General features: G+C 39.1%; 1 protein-coding gene across 1 annotated transcript; it reads left to right on the forward strand.

Moving 5' to 3' along the window:
* The first annotated feature begins 216 nt into the window (after positions 1-216).
* Positions 217-12,097, forward strand: LOC140933727 (uncharacterized). The gene is made up of 6 exons (XM_073383346.1): positions 217-565; positions 5,003-5,152; positions 5,845-5,992; positions 6,975-7,171; positions 7,902-8,051; positions 10,805-12,097. Exons 1-6 carry the CDS (start codon positions 293-295, stop codon positions 11,078-11,080), a joined length of 1,194 nt encoding a protein of 397 aa, XP_073239447.1. The 5' UTR covers positions 217-292; the 3' UTR covers positions 11,081-12,097.
* The last annotated feature ends 13,123 nt before the right edge of the window (positions 12,098-25,220 follow it).

Consider the following 25,220-nt stretch of genomic DNA (forward strand, 5'->3'; position numbering starts at 1 on the left):
ATAAACTATCGACTACCATGCTTTTTTCCATAATATTTTAATGATAATCGCAAGAGAAAAGTACTTGAACAAAATATGAAACAGTTCGTGACTAGGCAAAAAATAATCAATATTTTACCATTTCCGATAATGACCTTTTATAATGCAAATACATTTTGAGCTTACGTTTTGCATATAATAAGTTTTTGAGGGTCCTTATATAAGCAAGTGCTTTAGTCAGTCTTCGCTTTATTACCATTGCGCGATTCACTTATACGTTCAGGGAGATTCATCCGGAGCGAGGGTTGTTTCGATGGCGTTCCCCAAGAGCTATGCATTTTTGGTGCTTACCTTGTTTCTTGGTTCTCTCCATGTAGTTCTCGCAATGAATTACGCTACGTTTAATTCTCCTGATGGCAACTTCATGATGCATTGGACATATGATGGCAACAAGCTGATGTTCAACATCACTTGCAAAGTAACAGGCTGGTGTGCAGTTGGTTTTTCAGAAACTGCTGACGGAGCTGGTATGGTGAACTACGATATCGCTGCCGGCGGAGTCGGCGACAACGGGCCTTATCTTGCAGTAAGTTTGTCAGTATATCTTTTCTGTATTTTTCCGTAGCGAAGCACTGAAAACGTGACTGTCGCAAAAACTTATCTTTTGTACCCGATTGCTCCACGAAAGCTGCCTGGATGAATAGACGCATTCCTTTCGCATTATACGTACAGAAGGGTTCTTGAATAACAGCAACAATTTTTACACTCAGAAAAACAACGATACAACTTGCGAAAATATATATATTTAGTTGTAAAAAATTTCCGGGAAATCGCGAAAACTACATGTCATCCTGTCTCAATTAAGGGCGGCTTAACAGAGCGCGGATTTTAATTTGCCAAAATCGCCAAGATTTTATGTCATCCTTTTACGACTCAAGAGTGGTTTGAATTTGAATCTGCTGAGTATCAGTAGAACAATTCCGTAGAGCAAAGCATAAATTTGACTTTGAACATGGTGTGTGATACAAGTGTATTCGGTCGAGGAGGAAAGAGTTCCACGTACTTGGCTTAAAGAACGAAGAATATCCCTCAAAATGATTTTTTTTGTTGTTCACGCGCATAATATACTTTAAATGAACAAAATTTTTGTGCAATTTCTCCGGTTGAGTTCGTATCGAAACGACTCTTTATTGAAACGACCGGTTTCCCTCTTCAGTGTTTATTTCAGTTGAGGAAAACACGTCGGTGAACTGTCTTTTCTGTGTTTGTCTCAATAGCTTATGCCTATGTTGTTTATAACCTCGTTCGATATCTATTACATTAAGGACTTTCGCGCCTAAGTTCTTCAGTTTCAACTTTTGCCTCAGTTAGATGTCAGCAACGTAAAAAAGGAGGGGCGTCACCGTGCTTCTTTCGGCAATAATTAAGCGAAAAGAAGACCACAAAAGCCCAGGAGATATGGTGGATGTACTAATATAACTTAACACACCCAGGCCCTTTTGTCAACATTGTTCCTGCTGACTTCTTTTTTAAAGTAACATCGATTTAGCCGTACAGAAGGTATCCTAACCATACTTAGGCCTTACACGAATTGTATAAAAATAATTTTGTCGCGTTTTTCTTTCTGTTTACATGGGAGAATCAGAAAAGGAAGTACCCGGTAAAAAAAGGGGATCACAACTCGTCTTAAGAGAGCACGCTGAAAGCAAACTTAACGAATTCGACGTCTTCCGAACTCTACAATTGCTTGAACTCTTGCATAAGTTTCGACCTTTGGACGCGAGCGCTCGAAAGAGCGTGATGTGGCATTGCGGCATATGAAAGACGCGCATGTTCAGTCAGGATGCGCATAAACAGTGGGCGCGAACTTCCTTACGAGGTCTCAGATACAAGTAGTGAGGAAAAAGGTTGTTATAGGGATGAATTAATTCTTTGTTTTACTCAAAACAGTTTTTCTCGCCTCATGGTGTATTTGTAACAAGATTTCGTGTAGTTTCCTTTATGCTTCACTTGGCATGTGACATGTCTGACCAAAGTTTCATTTTCACCTGGTTTTAGTTTGATATTGTTTCCCTCGTAAGAATCGGCGGGTGGTCCTTTTTAGTCTTTTTCTAAACAATTTAAATCCAGAGTAAATTATTTTGTATATAAAAATACTTTTAAAACTTAAAAGTGTTTTGCAGAAAATTTTAAATGTTAGAGTTTGAAAAAGCTGTCAAACAATAATTTGGTTGCAACTGCAATGATTTCAAAAACCGCTGCAAATTTTTTGGCACCTAGAAACATGGTAAAAAAACCATAGCCCCTTTATTTATGTTCAGAGCACAACTTTGGAAATATGTATTAAGTTCGTTTGTTTGACGCACTTTAAGTTATTGTTTTTTATATTGCTCACGTAACAGCAGATCGAAAACAATTTGGGAATACTCACGCAACATGAAGACGGATTCTCGTTGCTAATAAAGTGGAATCCCAATTTCTCGAAACCACGGTTTTTCGAAATTCCTGATAATTTCATCCAAACCTAACTTCCTTTTTACCAGTAAAACACTGAAAGACATGTTACCCCCGATCCTTTAAACGTCCCGATAATTCGAAGCAATTTGCATTTCCTCAGATCAGCAGATGGTTATAACTGTTCCACTGTCCTACTCAGTATAACCAACAACAAAATGAAAGAACCGGCAAGTAAATTTACTCCACAGGTCTTCCTCGTTAAGATTTTTACTAACTGAAAATTTGTTTTCATGCCACGCTCAAACACAATGAGTTCAATCGACCATAATAGACCCCAGAGCGCAGTTAATGCTGCATTATTTTCGCAAATTATTCATTGGTATACTATGCTGCGTCATCTCTTAGACTTGTTTCAAACGTCGTGCCACTGACGTTCTAAGCTGGCTCGACTTCAGCAAGTCTGTAGCACGACTTGGTTTCAGACGTTGAATTTAACTCAGTCAAATAAAATAGCTGTTGCGGAAAACAAAACTCTTAAAATGTGTTCCTGCCAATGTATTTCTTTATAATTTATGAATTGAGTTCGGCACGGCAACAGCTCGACGTTTGAAACAAAGTCGTGCTAACAGAGCGATTTTCGTATGACCTTGAAATGAAAACGCGCTAACAAAACAGAAACAACAAACGAACGCAAATAGAGTGATTTGATACAAACGCGCGTGGCTTTTGGTAGGTTAAGCGAACGCTCGGGTGAAAAAACTTCATGCCCTAGAACTTTCTAGAAATCAGTCGGTACTTCGCTTTGATGTCATATTACAACACGATACATTAATGGCCAATCGAACAATACCTTCTCCATATTAGGGTTTTCTTTGCCGGGAAAACGAAGCGTCCATGTTTTGATCTTTTCATCCATTGGCTGATAAAACAAATAACGAAAACTTACCGAAACCATTTTTCAAGGTCATACGAAAATCGCTCTATACTGCGGTGTAGCTCGGCAAAGCTTGCCGTGCTATACACGGCAGTGGCACGACTTGGTTTCAAACGTCGTGTTACTGCCGTGCAAAAAGTCGATCAATTGAAGCCGTGCCCACAGAATGCGGTTTCGGTGAGCAAATTCACTGGTTTCGTGTAGACGGAAGGTCGATTCCTGTAAAAAAAATATGCGGTTTCAAAATATCCGGATTCGTGTGGACGTAGCGGCTGAGTTCGGCACGGCAGTAGCACGCCGTTTGCAACAGGCCTTAGTTCCAGAAATTTTAAGGATATCCCAAATGAGTCAATTCATGTTTGAAAACGCATACAAACATATGAGTTATACTTAAAGGATGTATTTGTGTAAGACGATGTCGCTGAAGGAGAGACTCGTAATTCCAGAGTAGATGCTGAGTTCGTAAACGGATAAATACGAGTAGAATCCCGACTTCTCGAACCTTCGGTTTTTCGAAATTCTTAATAATTCGATTCGATCCAAACCGCCACTACAGTCCCTACACCAGTCTAACACTGTTGTTTTTGAAACCTCGGAATAATTCGAACCAATTTCCTTTTCTTCAGGTGGTTCGAAAAATCGGGATTCCACCCTATGGTTCTCACATGGGCTACGTCCACACGAATCCGGATATTTTTTAAAGCGCATACTTTTTAATACGAATCGGCCTACCGCTCACACGAAACTATGCAGTGAATCCGGTCACCGAAACCGCATTCTTTTCACACCGCTCTCCAGAGTAGTTTAAGGCTCCGACCACACGAATTCGGATTTTAAAAAATGCTGTCTGGATTCTTGTGGACATAGCTATAGCCGTATTGGTTGTTGTGCCCAAACGCCACCACTGTATATAGTAGATATGGTAGATATGGCCCTCGGTCGCTCCTTGCGGCCTCCGCCCTATAAGTTCTCACGCATGTCTCTCTCGATGGAAGAAGGGCATGATACATTTGACAGATCACATACAAAAAGTCCAACTCAAAAGGGGAAAATCTAATCTGTGGAACTCTAACTCGTTGGTCTCACGATACAGTAAATCTTCTGGTTGGCTGAAGTTATTTATGATGTCTTTTAATTGCGTCTTATACTTTACAGTATTTCCTCGAGCTCTCTCTCTTCCAGTCATAATCATGCCTGATCCCAGGTTACTAGTCGATACTTAAGATACCCCTAGATAACTAGACAGTGACTAATAAACTGACGCGTTGTAATGTTTAAACTGGTAAACGGTAACCTAACATTCTACGGCTTTTATACACACTGAATTTGTGAATAAAAAATCCAGTCTGACTTTCAATTTTAGCAAAACTCAAATTCAAACTCGCTAAAAAAGAATTTAAAGGGGGAGTAAATAGAATGCGTTTTAAAATGTTCTCTGGTCAAATAAATTTGGACAACTTATCAACTGAAATAGTATCTACCGTTCAATAAGCTTCTTTAAACTCCCGGCCTCAGATAATCCTAGTTTAGGTCTATGATATTTTAGCGATCGCCGGGAGTTGAAACAGAATGATTAGAAGAAGATCTGCCTGTTACAGAAATACGTATTTTAACCGTATTTTTAACCGACAGGATTACTGGAGTACTGGCTTAGGTTCACCCCCTAGAGATGCCAATCAAAACCTAATGCGGACTGGAGCAACTCAATCCGGTGAATATACCAGCGTAGCATTTGAAAGATATGCGATGACAGGAGATGATAGTAATGATGTGCAGTTCGGGGTAAGGAAAACATAGAAATTCAGGCAGTTCAGTGAGCAGTTTTTTTGTTTGGTTGAATGCTCAAGAGCGCTGAAGTTCCGAGACTCCAGAGACATTTTACAACTTGATTTGTATTCTTTTGTCATACCTATTTCTAACTTTTTACTTTTTAAACAGCAGTTTAAGGCCTCACTAGAACAGTTTTGTATATTTTTAATTATGCTGCTGAAGGACAACATGAACTGATTATTGAAGTTGTCCATGAACATCTCATTTCATGAGTTTTAAAGAAATGATATAGAGGAAATTGGACTAACCTACACAAACATCGTTACATATTATTTTATGAGTTCTCAGTTTGAAAAAGACTTTCAAAAACGGTAAATTAAAATACGTATACACTTTGACCATAAGGCGAAACCCGGCTGTGGTTTAACTTCTGGTAAAATATGGGCTTATCAGTTTTTTGCGAACGTTGAGGAAAGAGGAGAAGTGTTCCACCTGAGACAAGTGTAATACTTCTCACTGGCAAGGAATATCAGAGTCCTAAACCTTCGATTGCTGCTGGTAACATTCAGCATGCACACAAAAACTGTGTCTGTGTACTGTGTCTACACTAACTATGTTTTCAAGTGCTGTTAACGCCTCCTTCGTGATCATGGCTGCTGCACGGATCCCTAAATTCCTATTTTCTCCTGCTTTTTGATTTGCAGTTTGATACTGAAGTCTTTATAATCTGGGCTATGGCCGCTTCAGATGGGACTTCTGCAACAGGAAGCTTAAGCCCTCAACACTCCGTAAGGGGTAGAACACAAATGAAGTACAACCTGATAGCTAAAGCCCTTGCTGTAAAGCCACTAGGTAAAAAAGAAATGGTAAATTATTCATTCTAAATATAGACTACCCTATCAGAAAGCTCTCAATTTAGAAATCACGAGAGTCAAGTCGCACGCCCGGAAAACAAAATCCTTCTCAGGCCCTCGCCCCTCGCTTCGCTCACCGCACGTGCGACCTTAGCCTCTCACGATTCTCAAAGGAGAGCTTGCTCGGCAGGCTATTCAAAGTATTGCTCTTTTCTGATTGGCTTAGGCCAGCCAATAAATTTAGTTTTCAGAATTTGCAACAGCTTACCACATTTAGACGAATAAGATAATTGATTATTGGATAAGATCATTGATTATTGGACAGAAACCATTGAAAAATCTGGATTACGACATTAATTGTCAGGTCACAAACTAACAAGGAGTACGGCTTTCTTGTAAGCTGATTGTGACATTTTACAACTTGATTTGTATTCTTTTGTCATACCTATTTCTAACTTTGTTCTCACGGTCCGTACCGTAAGTTACGGACCAAAAACGAGGATCCGTATCTTACAGTTAGAGTACAGAATGGGAAAACGAGGTTATGAAGACACTTATTATATTTCTGAGATTAATCGTACCCGTGGGATAGAAAACTTTCAAATTTACCGGCAAGTATAATTCTACTTCTGAAAGATTGACCAATAAGAACTGAATCGCAGCACGCGTACTGACAAAGAGATATGGTAAAAAGAATTATGGGATCCTGCAGAATACCTGGTCACAGGGATAATAGGTTTTTGTTACCCTCACACTGCCGGCTCTCTCTCCCCAGCTCTCTCTTCCTTTTTTTGCGCTTCGCTCCTCCTCATTTCGCGACGCACTCCCCTATCGAACGCTTAGAACTAACACAATTTAAGCTAGAGGTATCTCAACTTTATAACTACTCAATTTGTCGTCGCATAAGTTAAAATTATGTGCAATTCTACCATTTTCGCGATAATCTGTTCTATTTTTTTTATTCTTGTCCCTTTATAAAGGCATGAGCCTAAGTTCCGCTAATGGCAAGTTTATGATGTCTTGGATGTATAACGGCACCAAACTGGTCGTCAACTCGACTTGTCAAACCACCGGCTGGTGTGCAGTGGGATTCACCACAACTGCGAATGGTACAGGCATGGTGGATTACGATATCGCTTTAGGAGGAGTCTTCGACAACATGACAGAATATCTTTATGTAAGTCAGATGGTGTTAGTTTCATTCAGAATATACATTTTTTATATTAGAAAAGCCGTGCTTTCTATCACCAAAAAAAAACCAATTAGACAACCAATACGATAGACTTTCAAAAAAGTCCCTCGTAAACTCCTAAAAAGTTCGCTTGATCCTCTCGCATAGAAACTCGGCTTTTGGCAAGGGTACTAATACGACCATATTCACGGCTAAAAGTTTTAGTCGTTAGGTGTCGAGTTGAAAAATTTAACTGTTAGCTGTGCTGATAGTTGACGTTAATACATACTCTACAACAATTTATTTTGTTAAAGGTGTCAAGTTCCCTTGTCAAGAATCAATCGTGTTTTGTCTCGCTGCTAAAAGACATTAAGACATTTGTGTGAAATCCAGTTACCTTAAATGTGTTATTCAATCTTCGGAGAATTGACTTTAAAAAAAGCATTTTCAACTGGTTTCTTAGTTCGTATGATTCCTGTTTTTCACGGAACGAAAAAAAATTCGTTATTATTAACGTTGACCGCAAAAGCTACAACCCCCTGGAGAGCTGGATTTGATGTACGACTGCATTTCAGTGAACTCACTACCTGGCGTTTCATTCGGATCGGTTATCAGTGGAGTGAAAAAGGATTGAGGAGGATATAAATGGGCCTCATAACAATGTTTACTATAAAACGGTAAAGGCAATGGCCTGTCGTGTGGAAGTACGTAACCATTTGTTTTGTTTAACTGACAGGATTATTGGAGCAGTAGCAAAGGACGACCACCAAAAGATGACCAACAAAATCTTATGCTAATTGGGGCAAGTGAAGCTAATGGATTTACCAGTGTACAATTTGCGAGGGATGCGATGACCGGAGACACCAACAAAGATGTTCAGTTGGCGGTAAGTTTGTAATCTTCTAAACAGAGGCTTCATTTTGACTCGACTTTTGCACTCGCCTCGGCAATAAAAGACGGGATATATGATTCTCCTTTAGCCAGGGCACATGCGGCCATGCTGATGAATCCTAATTTGGACGAAACCCCTGTCCATGGCTGCTACTGCGTTGGTGATGTGGCTGTGCGCACGCGTAAGGCACCGGCCATACAGCGGAGTGTGTGGTTCTTACTAAATTACAGGCCATTCTGCGGTCAAAAGGTTGCGTCAAAATGAGATACGGAAACTGCTAGCACAAACTTGAATAAACGAGGACCGGTCAAGGGGATCCTATTAACTAGGAGTCGAATGGTATATTTTAGAGAATTTATTTTTTCTATCTTATTATTGTTAGAAAAATGAACTTATTTTCTAAAAGGAGAACTTTACGATCTGCTAGTGTAGCTGGGGGAAAAGTTAAAAACAATAAGCCATTTTACAGCCGTGTGCACATGCAGTGACCTGGCCTTTGAATAGAAGCTAGGCTATAGAGGATTTTGCTTCGTTACAATGATCAGAATATCTTCACGGGCTTGTTAGATTGAGAACTACATGATTTGCCAAGAAAAACCACGAAGGTTTGTAATACAAGATCATCTCCAGCCTCGCTTCTATTCAAAGGCCAAAGTACCGAGCACACACCTGTAAAATGGCCTGTTTAGCAACTTTGTTTTCAATTAAGTTACAATATTTTCCATTTGAATAAAATAGATTGACTAGAAAAATATTTCTGTAAAGCTCCGAGGTTTTCATGTTCGTCTAGCTTTTACTGGATTGGTAAAAGTACCAATGAATTGTTTTCAGAGCAGGCTTTACAGCATGTATTCTATCGCTGTGGAAATCATTACCCTTAAAAATTTGAGACGCTAACATTAGGTATAGTATTTTCGTCTGATCTGATCCGTTATAGATTCTAAGTACTAGTGCAGCTTTTCCGTTCGCGGTTCAACACTAAAACCGAAACAATATAATTACACGCTTTGAGAGCTGCTGGCCTAAAACGCGGTTTTGCTGTACTGTGCTAACTCACTTTAACAAAAAAAACCGAACCAAAAAAAATATGGAAAGACCATTTCGACTCTCGTGTGATACAAGTATTGCTATAGAACCCTGAGTCAATAGAAATCTCAGTACTTTACCAGAAATAACTAGAAAATAGAGGACTTGGAATTGGAGAATGACTCCCCCTGAAAACGAAGCTAAAATTTGAACGTTACATAAACATCTCACCTGAGGGGCTTTTTAGGGGTAATGAAACAAATAATTAATGGAACGTAAAATGGTTAAAAATCCCAACTGTTAGAACTATTTAACAAGCGTGGCCGAAGATTTGAACTTGGGACTATCGAGAACAAATCCAGGTAGAGGTCAGGGCAGGACTTGAACTCGGGGCCTCTGAATTACAACAGTCCAGCCCTCTGACCGCTCGGCACGATGAGCGCTTTCTGTTGGGGAAAAAATTGAACCATGTTCATCTTATATTACCATTGTTTTATTGGAAAACGGCTGTTTTATGAGTCAAATGAGTCAATGAGTCATGAGTCATGAGTCAATGAGTCAATGAGTCAGATCTGAAAAAATAAAAGTTTCGGTGGAACAATGAAATTAATCTGCTTTTACTTAATTTGTCTACTTGCTTCATTGCTGCATGCACATGCAAGGCCTATTTCTGACATGAAATCTCAACCTAGGCTGTTTGTTTGCAGTATCCCAGGTGCTGCCCCAAGGTTGTTCATATTAGTTTTAAACAGGCGAGCTACTGTAAATAAGAAAATAAACACAAACATAATGCAAACAATGAATGCCCAAAGATTTTAATCAATCAACGAGCCTTGAAAGCTATTTAAAATTACAATGGATATACAGTAATACCTCAACAATCATTATTCGTACACTGTATGTTTCTAATATAAACACTACTGACTGTGTACAACTGTTCGACTATCTGTTTCATACCCCTCCTCGGGCAAATTACAATTCAGTTTGTTCGCCTCGTAGCATCATTCACCTTTTGAAGCAAGTAAAACTGATTGGAGAAAGTGGTGAACTACATTGGGAAGTTATCAACTGAAAACAACTCTGCTATTGATTGTTGGACCGGACGCTTAGTGTCCCGGATCGTCTTGTTCATGATCGACAGCGATCCACAGCGTGAAAGAAAATGGTATTCCCCTTGATACGATTCCTCGCTAAAACCTAATGAATACTTCCCAGAATACTTACCTTTACACCAGCATGACAAGCTAATGAGTAACATACCGATACAGATATAAAACTGGAACTATGATATAAAAGTGGAAATATGATATAAAAGTGGAACTAGATATAAAAGTGGAACTCCTTCGCACTCATGACCGGTTTTCTTCCTTAAACCGGGCCCAAACATCAACACACCTAATATCAAAGAACGACTGTTCCCAGATTTGAATCCTTGAGCGCAAAGAAATTCCATAATAGGTCTATGCGGCAGGGCCTGGGAACTGCTAAGAAACAGCCCAGGTCGAGGTCGAGGTCGAGATTTCATGTCAGAAATAAGCCTTGTACAGGCAGCAATGAACGAAGTAGACAAAATAAGTAATGCTTAATTTTATTGTTTCTACCGAAACTTTTATTTTTCAGATCTGACTCATTGACTCATTGACTCATGACTCATGACTCACTGACTCATTTGACTCATTAATACTTTACACTCGTTTTATTGACCTTTTTTTTTCTTGTAGGCTGATACTTATGTTTGGGTTGTGTGGTCCATGAGCATGGCTGATGTCAATTCGTCAACAGAATTTTCAGTACACAATGCCCAGGGAATAATGCCAAACAAAGTCAATCTTCTCAAGGGAATGGTGATGATGCCCACAACTACTTCACCACCCACAACAACCCCGTCGACAACCGAGGCAACTACGACCACCAAAGCCGCAGTAGATGTGGTGAAGTCTCGTGCCATGTTCGTGGCTATGCTTGCGGCCGTTGTCGCATGTTGGCTGTCTCTGTGAGAGACTGAACATTGGGTTAGGTAGACACAGCAAGGTAAATGGCTTTTTCTACGGTATCTGAACCCACAATTCCACCAAGTCGTATTTGTTCATCCTAAAACATCGTGTTTGTTCTTGTTACATATACTTTATTATTGCAAATTCTTTGTAGTTTATTTTGTAGTAGTTTCGTGATCTCAGCAAAATCATAGTAATTCGTCTCTAGTATTCAAAAACCCTAGTTTTATTTTCTTTTCTTGTTTGTTTGTTTGTTTGTTTGTCCATTTATCGATTTAAAAAATTACAAAAACACGTACGTTTGCCAATGTGGCCACATGTACAATGCACTAAATCAATTTAATCTCTTTGCCGTGTTAGGTCATTTTTTGCGGAGATGTTTGCAGCCAATGTTACTACATCTACGTTTTAAATTTAAAAGATTTGTTTTTACCAGCCCCCTGCCCCCCAATTTGGTCCCCTGCATTAAATACGGTACCTATTTGGGGTCTATCTAAACTGATTTTGTACAATACACCTGAATTCGGGCGCTTTATGGGTTGATATAAATCCACAAGTTGAACTTAGGAGCTAGTCCTGAAATTGCTATTTGGTACTAGGGCGCGTTTTAGTACAGAGGGGCAACGCTGGTGTTCGCAATGGCGGGTTAAAACAGATCTTTTAAATCTTCAGTGTGTTGTTTTGATTTGCATTTGTATCAACATAACTTAAAATATAAATAGGCACATTAACATAAAACACTGAGCACGGAGGTTTGTAATTTTTTCGTTGACTGAAAACGTTTTCACAAGCTCAAGACAACTCGACGATTTCAGAGAAAAGTGTTCAAAGCAATCAGTGCTCTAACACATACTTGGCTTTCGAACGGGTTTTGTTGAGATTAGAGAACGATAAAAGGCAATTCTTAAATTTCCTTCTAGTTGCCGCTATTTGAACTTAGTCAAACGTTATTCCTTCGAATTTGGCCCCAAGTATTAACCTTGTACATTTAGTTGTTAACTATTTTCCACATTTTTAACATTAATTAACAGTTAATGAATGAGGCTGAGTATCTTATGAAGAATTATGGAGATCGAGGAGGGTGTTATCCGTCGAGGCCGTAGGCCGAGGCGGATAACACCCTCCTCGATCTCCATAATTCTTCATATGATACGAAAGCCGAATTCAATAACTGTTTTATTATTCATTCAAAATAATTCCTAGTTTAAAAACATAGCTAAAACATGCTTAACTCCATCGATCCATCGATGTTCAGTTCATCTTCGATAGTGTACGTTTAGGTTAATCCAGCTCCGCAAATATTCTCCAAATAGCAGATGTCGCCCTTCGAGTTGTCTTCTTGCTGTTCTTGCCATGTTTTTAGCTATTTTTTCGCCTAGTTCTTACTATTAAAACGAGTGAAATGTCCGCCATTTCCAAAACAACTCAACCTCGTCCCCAGGTCTTCTCGGTTAACGGTGCCTTTTAATTAACCTGCGAAAACGCTGCATTTTTGACGTCATTTCCTCGTTAAAGACAAATTTCCAAATTTGGTCATCAGTAACTGGTTATGGTGAATTAAACGTGTGCTTTTAGCCAATCAGAATCGGGGAAATATTTTGAATGAATAATAATTTAGCATTAATTAGCAATTTCGTAGTTCTTGATTTATAATACAGTCCTCTAGGCTTCTTTTTAAACTTTCGTCGCAGTTTATAATATGATTTTGTATACTTACATTTGATGTAATAAACTGTGCAAACGCATTCAAGTAATTGTGTTTGAGTTTCTTCTCCTTCTTGTATCTACCAATTTTAATCAGTTAATCAAGTAAGACAAGTAAGGTATGCCTTGCTAGTCCCTAGCCTCATTATTGCGCGCGGCCGATGACTTTCGGGTCACGTGGTCCAAGCGAGTTTCGTCTCGGGTACGTCACCGAAATGCATTGACCGACGAGGCCTGGCAAGATTCTGTACAGGGACTAGGCAAGGGCATTCGTAAAAAAGAATACAATCGTCGCTTTCCTAGCGTTTCTAGGTTTTGTTCTTGTACTGATTTTTTTGTCTCCATTTAAATTTTTTTTTCTGCCCTGAGCCGGGGTGTGCACTAAGCTGGGTTAAGATAACAGTCCAGGATTAGTCCGAAATTTAAATTCAGATATGAAAAATTAAAAAACAAATTCAGTTCAATTCTTTCGGTCTACAATTTAATTATTCATGCTCTATGCAGAATTGAGAAAACTATGAGAGAAAATGTTTTTGAACAGAAGAAAAAGAAACCCAGATTACATGTAAACTTTAAGCCCTGGTTAGCGCCGAATCGGCCTTCAAAAAACTGGGCACTAAATTAAAGGGAACGAGAAGGTGGCATTTGTGCTTAACTATAACTTCAATTTTGGCGTGATGTTTCTCATCCAATTTGCTAAAATGAGTTCAGGGAGTAAAAAAAGCACTTACAGTGCGACTACGCGAACCGAGGCTCTGAATACAAAATACCCCACGTTCGATATATTAAAATTCTAACATGACTCTTAGGTCTTCCGGTCATCTTTCTACATTTGGTTTGGTTTTCTTTGTGCTCATGTCTCTTCTGGGAATTGCGAGACAATGGAGTCGTGAAAAATTTGCCATTTTGACCCTAAGGCATCGGAGTTATGTTAGAATCTTAATATTTCGGAATTGCGCTATTTCATTGTTTAGTTCAGTCGACTTGCGATTGGCTGATTTCAGAACTTGTGTCATATTTTGTCTGGGTGGTATCGGTTCGGGATGCTTTTCTACCGCAGGGTTATCCCAAACATCAAAATTCGCTGGTACCAACTATGCACCAGTGAGGCAATGTCAAGGTATAGTAATTTAAAGTATCTTGCCCCAGAACACAACACAAAGACTGCGATCGCAGCCTGTTTCTCGAAAGTCCCTGTGACTTTTTGGGTCAAAATCGTCCCCAGGGCGTCCCTCTTAGAAAATCCCGGAGACGAGGTTGTTTTCGGGTCCCAAATCAAATATACCAATCAAAATTTTCAGACTAAAACTGCGGGTCCTAGCTAGCAAACCTGGAGCCACTTTCTCGAAAGTCCTGGTAACTTTTCGTGCCCGGAAAGATGTTTCGTATTTGTTGTGTTTGCATTCAAGATCAAAGTTTCAATTATTTTCAAAATAATACAACGAAACTAATAGTTAACTAAACAAAAATGACTTATTTGTGTGCTAGGAACTGTGCAAATCTTAAAATCCAAACCCATATTCAATGGGTTTGGATTTTAAAGTTTGCCTTCGGGTTCGAAAAGTTTCCGGCGTTTCGAGGAACGAGCCCCAGTCCAATTTGTTTTGTTGACTAGTAGTTTTGTCATCATCACTCAGTAGTACTGGAAAACCCACTACTGAAAATTCTATCTTGAATGTACATAGGCAGCTTAAGCAAAGACGTTTTTATATAAGCGGCGCACGTCAAATGGAATCGTCGAGCTTTTTGCATTCTGGGGAGTAAGTTTGCTCAGATGTTTTAGCAAATCCTCTCATAAGAGTAAACATACTTGGCAATACAAATTTGGCTACGTCAAGGCATATTTTAAAAAGAAAAAGGCCTCACTTTTGGTTGACGTGCGTCCGCCGTTTAAAAAACGTCTTTACTTTTAATAAACTCATAAACTCAACACATAACCTGCGTTGCAGAAGTAATCTACACCAGGGATCAATTTAACAAAACTCTTACAAGTGTAATTTACAACGCAAGTACTAGTGCAGCTATTGTTTTCAGATTCCTATCAGATTCTATACCAATGGCTACACTCCAGAAGTTGAGTTCCGTCTGTGGCGTAGGCTATCCGAACCCGGACCTCTCCGATCCAAGGTCCAGCGCACTATCCACTGGACGCTCTCAAGGCGAACTCGCAGCCCATATTAGATAAAAGTAGACTTATGGACAATGCTAGGGAGCCACCACGACACGGCACTAGCGGAGAAAACGTCGCTCAAAAATTAAAGTGACTTCGCGTTCTTCGAAACTTCTGCGCGATTGTCCAAATTAACTTGCACACTTTCTATGATACATGTGAACTCTCCTGGGGTTGAATTGTTAAGAAAAAAAGTTTGAAAAGAGAAAGAGAAATTGACCACTGCAGAAAATACCATAACACACCATAATGCTCTTAGTTTGTCACCCCAAAATTTTGCATAAGAATTGTCTACAGTTTCTCTTGGGATTTAAAATGGCCCCAAACGGAAGCTGATAACAATGCTTATTCAGAATGTTGGGATGACAAACAAAGAGCATGATGGTACGTTATGGTATTTTCTGTAGTGGTCAATTCATCGTCGTTGCCGATGAAACGTGAAAATTAGGATTAAGGGGCTGTTTACATAAAGGGAGGAAGATCCTAGGACCAGGAAGATCTTAGAAGGCGGATCATCCTAACGCCATATGTTTTCTACATTCGGTTTACATGCCAAGGGTTGTACTTGTTCCTAGAGCTGGGATCTTCCTAGCTGACAGGTAGGAAGATACTAGAACTAGGAATATCCTAGCACTATGTAAACTGCCTTCGCTAGGAAGATCCTAGTAGACTAGGGACAAACCACACAAAAATAGCGGCGGGTCGTTCAGTGGATCACGGCAATAAAGGCCGACCATTTCGTTTGGCGTTACCACGAGCTGATTGTTGTGATAATTCTGCTGAAAGGAAGTTGTTAACGCCAGTAAAGAGAGCAGAAGGGCCCAAATCGTATGTTTGTTTTTGTCGCCCGCCATTTTTAATTCCTTCTCAAACATTCTACATTTGGGTACCACACGGACCAAAATTTCTGCTTGTAAACCCAACGTAAAGTCGATCCGCCTTCTAGGATCTTCCTTCCTCCATGTAAAGAGCCCCTAAAATTAGGCAATTTTACGTCGTTATCGTGCAGCGACACGAATAAATGTACAAAAAAGCATGATGCACGTGCAAATTAAAGTTGTTGTTATGCTGATCTAAAGTTACGGAAAAACAGGCAACAAAAAACATGCGACTTGTTTTGCAAGACATTAAAATGAACAGCGATGTTGCGCTTTTAACAACCCATCAAACCCGTCTTGCAACAAGTCAGGTTTTCAAAAGGTTTGAACGTGATTGGTAAAACGCGAAACACCGCTGATCAACTAGTTTTGAAGCAGTGTTGCAAAACAAGTTGCACGTTTTTGTTGCCGGTTAACCGATGCTTAAGCCTATGGCTTTTTTGACGTTCACGTTGTCGTCACCAAATCTGCAAGTTAAAGAAAGGTTTTTCTTGATATAGGTACATTGGGGTATTTTTAAGGCGCTCGTGCCTCTTCTTCTAATATTTTTATTGCACATCACTGACATGAACTCCAAAAAGAACGAGGACTCTAACTCAACAGTAAGACGCCTTTCTTTATTGACTGTCATGCATTTCCGAATCCTTGAAAACGATGCAAACAGGTCTTCCTGTCAAGAAAAATTGTAGCAGCTCCAATCTGTAGTGAACAACTTAATAAAAGGCTGTATATTTGGGTACTTTCAAGTCGACTGCGCCTAAGTTTTACCAAATTTTATTTTCCTTGGAACATTACATTAAAGTGGCTGAACACAGTTTTGCGAGCGGTCAGCGGTAGCGCATGTTTTAAAGGTAGGTACTTCATGTATGGGGACATATATTGTACCGCTTTTACCTAATTAACTTATAACTTCACTCTTTCTGCTTGGTTCCTTGTTGCCTTAAACCTTTGTTCTCTGTTAACTTGTTGCTCTGTTTCCTTGTTTCCTAGTTACTCTGTTTCCTTGTTTCCTTGTTACCTAGTTACTCTGTTACCTTGTTACCTTGTTACCTTGTTACCTTGTTACGCTGTTACTCTGTTACCTTGTTACCTTGTTACTCTGTTACCTTGTTACCTTGTTACCTTGTTACTCTGTTACCTCGTTACCTTGTTACCTTGTTACTCTGTTACCTTGTTACCTTGTTACTCTGTTACCTTGTTACCTTGTTACTCTGTTACCTTGTTACCTTGTTACTCTGTTACCTTGTTACCTTGTTACTTTGTTACCTTGTTACCTTGTTACCTTGTTACTCTGTTACCTTGTTACCTTGTTACCTTGTTATCTTGTTACTCTGTTACTTTTTTACCCTGTTACTCTGTTACCTTGTTACGTTGTTACTCTGTTACATTTTTACCCTGTTACCTTGTTACTCTGTTACCTTGTTACCGTGTTACTCTGTTACCTTGTTACCTCGTTACTTTGTTAATCTGTTTGTCTGTTACCTTGTTGCTCTGTTCCCTTGTTACCTTATTACCCTGTTACCTTGTTACTATGTTACTGTGTTACCTTGTTTCTCTGTTGCCTTGTTACCTTGCTACTCTGTTACCTTGTTACCGTGTTACTCTGTTACCTTGTTCCCTTGTTACTTTGTTAATCTGTTAGTCTGTTACCTTGTTACTCTGTTTCCTTGTTACCTTTTTTTTACCTCGTTAGTCTGTTGTTGCTTCGTTACCTTGTTACTCTGTTACCTATTACCTCAAGATATCTAGGAATGTGTGTAGACGTAATACGTCACATGCACACTTGTCAGAGTTAAAGCGCACTTGCTATTGAGATGCCTAGGACGCCGGGATCAGTCAGTACCAGATTGTGGTAATGTTTAACTTCCCCCGCGGCCTTGTTTGACTGTTTGTATGGTATGGCGTGGCAGTGCGTAAAGAACTATGAAAGAAAAAAAAATGCGATATATATGTCCAGGAACGATCTTGTTAGCAAATTCTCTCCGCAATTTTTGCAAAGAAAATAATTCACCGAAAATTTTGTGAGACAATCACTTGCAAATATCGCATGAGTAGAAAAACCAATAAAACAAAATTCTAGACTTAGGAAAAAATTGCAAAAGTAACAAGGATTTTTCCTGCTACCTAAAAACACTGAAAAGGTAAGAAATATCGCAAAAATAGCAAGAATGACAAATTTAAAAAATTCTAGACTTACAAAGAAAAATGGTTAAGAAGGGCCTTCAAAAGCCCTCAAATCTCGCAAAAATCGCAAAACTAACAAGGATTTTTCTTGCTATGTGAAGAGATTGAGTACTTGAAATATCGCAAAAGCAAGAAGAAAAAATTTAAATTAAATCTAGACTTAGAGAGAGAAAAGGCCAAGAAGGTGAATTCTTTTCACAAATTCTTTTTTTTTCGATTTATGGGAAAATTTGAGGCCTTCTCGTGGCCCTTCATTGTCTTAATCTTTTCACATAGACAAAGATCTTTTTGGTTTCTTTACTGATTGTCTTTAGTACTCAATCGTTTGCAAAAATCTGTTCAAAAGCCGCCTAACGTGCAGTCGGTAGCCTAGTCTATAATCATTTCTGAAACCTCAAATAATATTGTGCACGTTAAGGACTAACTGCCAAGAATGACACTCTCCCCGACAACCATGTTCGTTTTGATTATACTGTGTTTGTGTTGCTATACCAAAAGTATTCGTCTTGGCAAACAAGAAGAAAGTGTACTAAAAGAAAGGTTACGGGAGTTTGAGAGCGCTCCAGAAAATGGTCGTTACGACAACGTCATTGAAATGCCACATACAGCTTCAAAGCTAATACAAAAGATTTTTATTTGGTGCCCAATAAGGCACAGTGGATTAACCATTGAATGCCCAGTGCATAATTTTCCTCTCAAAATAGGAATGTGGACAGACGTGATGTATGGTCTACGCACAAACCCAAGAAACCCAAGGCTTATTTATGATTTAAACGGCAATCTCCTTCTCGTTCAAGCGTTTTATGAATGCAGCTATCGACTAGATGGACGTAGCAAAAATGGACATCGCTATCTATCTGCGTCAAATGAAATATTGCAGCTTCTACCACCCGGCATATCGCGAAGATTTCCAATTATTATGCGGCAGCGGTGTGGATTCACTTTGCATTTGTATGACTATGTTATATCCGGAATCTATCAAGGCCAAAATTTCATGGAACTGTCAGAGGGAATTGCGGGAATGAACTTCAGACAATTAATGCGAAACAACCCAGATAGCGTTAATGTCAAAGATGAATTTGAAAGAAGTGTATTTTGCACGTACCCCAGCAACGACAACTTAATTGATTTGTTTCTACAACAATTTCAAATGACAAAGGGACACTACGAAAAAGACATGTTTAGTCACACTGGCACAGTGCTTTCATGTGACCACACGTTCAGAACCAGTAAACACATTGGTGTCACTCGCGAGGATGGCAAGTTTGTCAAACAATTTGAAAACGTGTTTCTTGCACTAAATGAATATGGAGAAGTTTTGACATGGCGATTTACAAAGTCCACATCATCTTTGGAAATCGAGGACTTACTAAAAGAGTTAAAAATCAGATTTGACAAAGCAGGGATTACATTGAAAATGTTGTAGTGGACGATTGTGTCATGTTGCAAACTTGTACGAGCGAATTTTTCCGGGAGTGAAGGTCAAACTTGATTTATTTCATGCATGCATGAGAATAGTACAAACCTTTCCCAAAAGTGACAGTCAGCACAAAAAAATTTCAGGTGAGGTGTCTATGATTTTCCGCCGGGATGATGATCTCAACGACGAACGTTCAATGAGTACGCCGTGTCCGGAAGAAATTGAGGCTAACATCGAAAGGCTACTCTTCGTATGGCAAGAAAAGTTAAACGGAGAAACTATACATCAAATAGACAATCTGCGCAAACATGTGCGAAAGGGCTGTCTTTCGGATATTCCCGAAGGATGTGGTACAGAGATGAATGAAAGACTTCACAGGCACCTGAACAGATCTCTTCTGTGTGGAGTCTCAAAAATTGGACCTGAACTAGCAATAGCAGTGATGACGTGTGCATTATATGCATGGAACTGCAAAGGTAAAGGAAAAAGCATACACAATAAAAGAACAACTCCAGTCGTACCAGTCGAGACCGTTAAACTGGACAACGATCCTACACCTCTACACACAGCATCCTACACACAGCAACATATGAAACCAACGTCAGCATGGTCAACATCAGCAGTGACAGAAAAACGCTGTTGCAGTGTAATCATTCCATCAGTTCAAGTGCCTGGTGGGTCCACAAAAACAGTAGATGGTATTAAAACGGAAACAGTACTAAACCATATCATGCAGAGAGTGCTATACTTACAAGATTTCTCCACTTCGATCAAAGAAAGATGTAAAAACAAATCATTGGATCTGATAGCCTTTCTGTGGTCAACAGGTGCGACAATGGGTGATCTTATCGAGGGTGAATTAAAACTGAATGTCATGGGAATCGATCTGACTGCCCAACATAGCGATAACTTAGCAAGAAATCTCGCTGGTCTTAACCTTACGGTGGATAAAGTCATAAGAGACGGGAACTGTCTTTTTAGGGCAGTAGCGAGACAGCTCGGAAAACATCTAATATTGCACGGGGAACGGATAAAAGGACATTGCACTTCTCTTGGATTAGGGAAAAGTGAGAAGGAAGACTGTCAAAAACTTAGAACACTCTTCGTCGGAGAAGTATCTGAAAACATTGCTTATTACAAGAATTGGTTAACTGGCAATAACCATTTAGAAGAAGTAGCAAAGTTTAACGACGATGATTATTTTGCAAGTGAAGTGGGCGACCTTTGCGCAAAAGCCACAGCCACACTGTTGCGGATACCAGTTGTTGTCGTGACAGCGCTTCCAACCCAACCGACCGTCCCATTTCTCCCCCAAGAGTTCATTTCTACCACTCCCATTTACATATCGTACGATCACTCAGGCCCTGGACACTATGACGCAACAAAAGTTAATGTAAAAAATGAAAACGGTGTTGAAAGAAAAAAGAGAAAAAACGATTTTGCTTTGATTTGCTTAATGAAAAGTGATCAGATATCAGCTGCATTGCATAAACCTTAACGTTGGACGTAACAGATCAGACCTCGAGATCAGGCAAAGCCAAGAGTTGGCAGTTAGGTCTGACGTTAGGGTTTGTACAACTGACCTCTGGAAGTCTCAAAAAAACTTGAAGACTAAATCGGTAGATGGAGGAAACCAGGTTGGAGTTATCTGGTATTTAATGCAAAACTGAACTGATCTACATTAGTTACTCGATTTCCTCGTGTTGTGCGATTTTCAACGATTGTCTCGATAACAGATAAGGTATGATTAAAAAACGAATGCAATAAAACTTCAGCCTCACTTGTGTGGTATTGACTAAAAGTATCCAAACGTTATACCCGTTGTAGCACCCTGCCCCTTTGTTAAGTCATTTTAAAAGGGCGCCTTAAGACTCAGCGTTTTATGCAAAATATATGATCGTAAAAATATTGCCCAGAAATTTCGCTTACATTTTTTAGAAAATTATGACAAAAGTATAACAGCCAAAAGAAACTATAAAAGGCTTCAGGTGCTATAGCATTGAGACACAGACCCTTCGTCATTGACCAAGCGCTGTTCTCAAAAAAGGAAACTTTTGTTTGATTTCCGTCAAAGAGAAATAATGTACCAAATAAGGCTGATTGCTGCTAATTACCATAAACGAAAAACTAATTGTAATGCAAACCATTCAACCACGACCATACTCCAAAAGAACGCGTCCAATCGGGAAAAACCAATTGCGACTTGTCATACAAAAATAAACCAAAATTTAGACAACATGGTAACACAGTAACAAGGTAACAGAGTAACAAGGTAACAAGGTAACAAGGTAACAAGGTAACAGAGTAACAAGGCAACAAGGTAACAGAGTAACAAGGTAACAAGGTAACAGAGTAACAAGGTAACAAGGTAACAGAGCAACAAGGTAACAAGGTAACAGAGTAACAATGTAACAAGGTAACATAGAAACAAGGTAAAAAGGTAACAGAGTAACAAGGTAACAAGGTAACAAGGTAACAGAGTAACAAGGTAACAAGGTAACAAGGTAACAGAGTAACAAGGTAACAAGGTAACAGAGTAACAAGGTAACAAGGTAACAGAGTAACAAGGTAACAAGGTAACAGAGTAACAAGGTAACAAGGTAAAAGAGTAACAAGGTAACAAGGTAACAAGGTAACAGAGTAACAGAGTAACAAGGTAACAGAGTAACAAGGTAACAAGGTAACAGGGTAACAAGGTAACAAGGTAACAAGGTAACAGAGTAACAAGGTAACAAGGTAACAGAGTAACAAGGTAACAAGGTAACAGAGTAACAAGGTAATAAGGTAACAAGGTAACAGATTAACAAGGTAACAGAGTAACAAGGTAACAAGGTAACAAGGTGACAAGGTAACAGAGTAAGAAGGTAACAAGGTAACAGAGTAACAAGGTAACAAGGTAACAGAGTAACAGGGTAACAAGGTAACAAGGTAACAGAGTAACAAGGTAACAGAGTAACAAGGTAACAAGGTAACAGAGTAACAAGGTAACAGAGTAACAAGGTAACAAGGTAACAAGGTAACAGAGTAACAAGGTAACAAGGTAACAGAGTAACAAGGTAACAAGGTAACAGAGTAACAAGGTAACAAGGTAACAAGGTAACAGAGTAACAAGGTAACAGAGTAACAAGGTAACAAGGTAACAGAGTAACAAGGTAACAAGGTAACAGAGTAACAAGGTAACAAGGTAACAGAGTAACAAGGTAATAAGGTAACAAGGTAACAGATTAACAAGGTAACAGAGTAACAAGGTAACAAGGTAACAAGGTGACAAGGTAACAGAGTAAGAAGGTAACAAGGTAACAGAGTAACAAGGTAACAAGGTAACAGAGTAACAGGGTAACAAGGTAACAAGGTAACAGAGTAACAAGGTAACAGAGTAACAAGGTAACAAGGTAACAGAGTAACAAGGTAACAGAGTAACAAGGTAACAAGGTAACAAGGTAACAGAGTAACAAGGTAACAGAGTAACAAGGTAACAAGGTAACAGAGTAACAAGGTAACAAGGTAACAGAGTAACAAGGTAACAAGGTAACAGAGTAACAAGGTAATAAGGTAACAAGGTAACAGATTAACAAGGTAACAGAGTAACAAGGTAACAAGGTAACAAGGTGACAAGGTAACAGAGTAAGAAGGTAACAAGGTAACAGAGTAACAAGGTAACAAGGTAACAGAGTAACAGGGTAACAAGGTAACAAGGTAACAGAGTAACAAGGTAACAGAGTAACAAGGTAACAAGGTAACAGAGTAACAAGGTAACAGAGTAACAAGGTAACAAGGTAACAAGGTAACAGAGTAACAGGGTAACAAGGTAACAAGGTAACAAGGTAACAGAGTAACAAGGTAACAAGGTAACAGAGTAACAAGGTAACAAGGTAACAGAGTAACAAGGTAATAAGGTAACAAGGTAACAGATTAACAAGGTAACAGAGTAACAAGGTAACAAGGTAACAAGGTAACAAGGTAACAGAGTAACAAGGTAACAGAGTAACAAGGTAACAAGGTAACAAGGTAACAGAGTAACAAGGTAACAAGGTAACAGAGTAACAAGGTAACAAGGTAACAGAGTAACAAGGTAACAAGGTAACAAGGTAACAGAGTAACAAGGTAACAGAGTAACAAGGTAACAGAGTAACAAGGTAACAAGGTAACAGAGTAACAAGGTAACAAGGTAACAGAGTAACAAGGTAACAAGGTAACAGAGTAACAAGGTAATAAGGTAACAAGGTAACAGATTAACAAGGTAACAGAGTAACAAGGTAACAAGGTAACAAGGTGACAAGGTAACAGAGTAAGAAGGTAACAAGGTAACAGAGTAACAAGGTAACAAGGTAACAGAGTAACAGGGTAACAAGGTAACAAGGTAACAGAGTAACAAGGTAACAGAGTAACAAGGTAACAAGGTAACAGAGTAACAAGGTAACAAGGTAACAAGGTAACAGAGTAACAAGGTAACAAGGTAACAGAGTAACAAGGTAACAAGGTAACAGAGTAACAAGGTAACAAGGTAACAAGGTAACAGAGTAACAAGGTAACAGAGTAACAAGGTAACAAGGTAACAGAGTAACAAGGTAACAAGGTAACAAGGTAACAGAGTAACAAGGTAACAAGGTAACAGAGTAACAAGGTAACATAGTAACAAGGTAACAAGGTAACAAGGTAACAGAGTAACAAGGTAACAGAGTAACAAGGTAACAGAGTAACAAGGTAACAGAGTAACAAGGTAACAAGGTAACAGAGTAACCAGGTAACAGAGTAACAAGGTAACAAGGTAACAAGGTAACAGAGTAACAAGGTAACAAGGTAACAGAGTAACAAGGTAACAAGGTAACAAGGTAACAGAGTAACAAGGTAACAAGGTAACAGAGTAACAAGGTAACAGAGTAACAAGGTAACAAGGCAACAGAGTAACAAGGTAACAAGGTAACAGAGTAACAAGGTAATAAGGTAACAGAGTAACAAGGTAACAAGGTAACAGAGTAACAAGGTAACAAGGTAACAGAGTAACAAGGTAACAAGGTAACAGAGTAACAAGGTAACAAGGTAACAGAGTAACAAGGTAACAAGGTAACAGAGTAACAAGGTAACAAGGTAACAAGGTAACAGAGTAACAAGGTAACAAGGTAACAGAGTAACAAGGTAACAAGGTAACAGAGTAACAAGGTAACAAGGTAACAAGGTAACAAGGGAACAGAGTCACAAGGTAACAAGGTAACAGAGTAACAAGGTAACAGAGTAACATTGTAACAAGGTAACAGAGTAACAAGGTAACAGAGTAACAAGGTAACAAGGTAACAGAGTAACAAAATAACAAGGTAACAGAGTAACAAGGTAACAAGGTAACAGAGTAACAAGGTAACAAGGTAACACAGTAACAAGGTAACAAGGTAACAAGGTAACAAGGTAACAGAGTAACAAGGTAACAAGGTAACAGAGTAACAAGGTAACAAGGTAACAGAGTAACTAGGTAACAAGGTAACAGAGTAACAAGGTAACAGAGTAACAATGTAACAAGGTAACAGAGTAACAGGGTAACAAGGTAACAAGGTAACAGAGTAACAAGGTAACAGAGTAACAAGGTAACAAGGTAACAGAGTAACAAGGTAACAAGGCAACAAGGTAACAAGGTAACAGAGTAACAAGGTAACAAGGTAACAGAGTAACAAGGTAACAAGGTAACATGGTAACAGAGTAACCAGGAAACAAGGAAACAGAGCAACAAGTTAACAGAGAACAAAGCTTTAAGGCAACAAGGAACCAAGCAGAAAGAATGAAGTTATAAGTTAATTT

This window comes from Porites lutea, chromosome 4 (assembly GCF_958299795.1).
Source record: "Porites lutea chromosome 4, jaPorLute2.1, whole genome shotgun sequence".
Lineage (NCBI taxonomy): Eukaryota > Metazoa > Cnidaria > Anthozoa > Scleractinia > Poritidae > Porites > Porites lutea.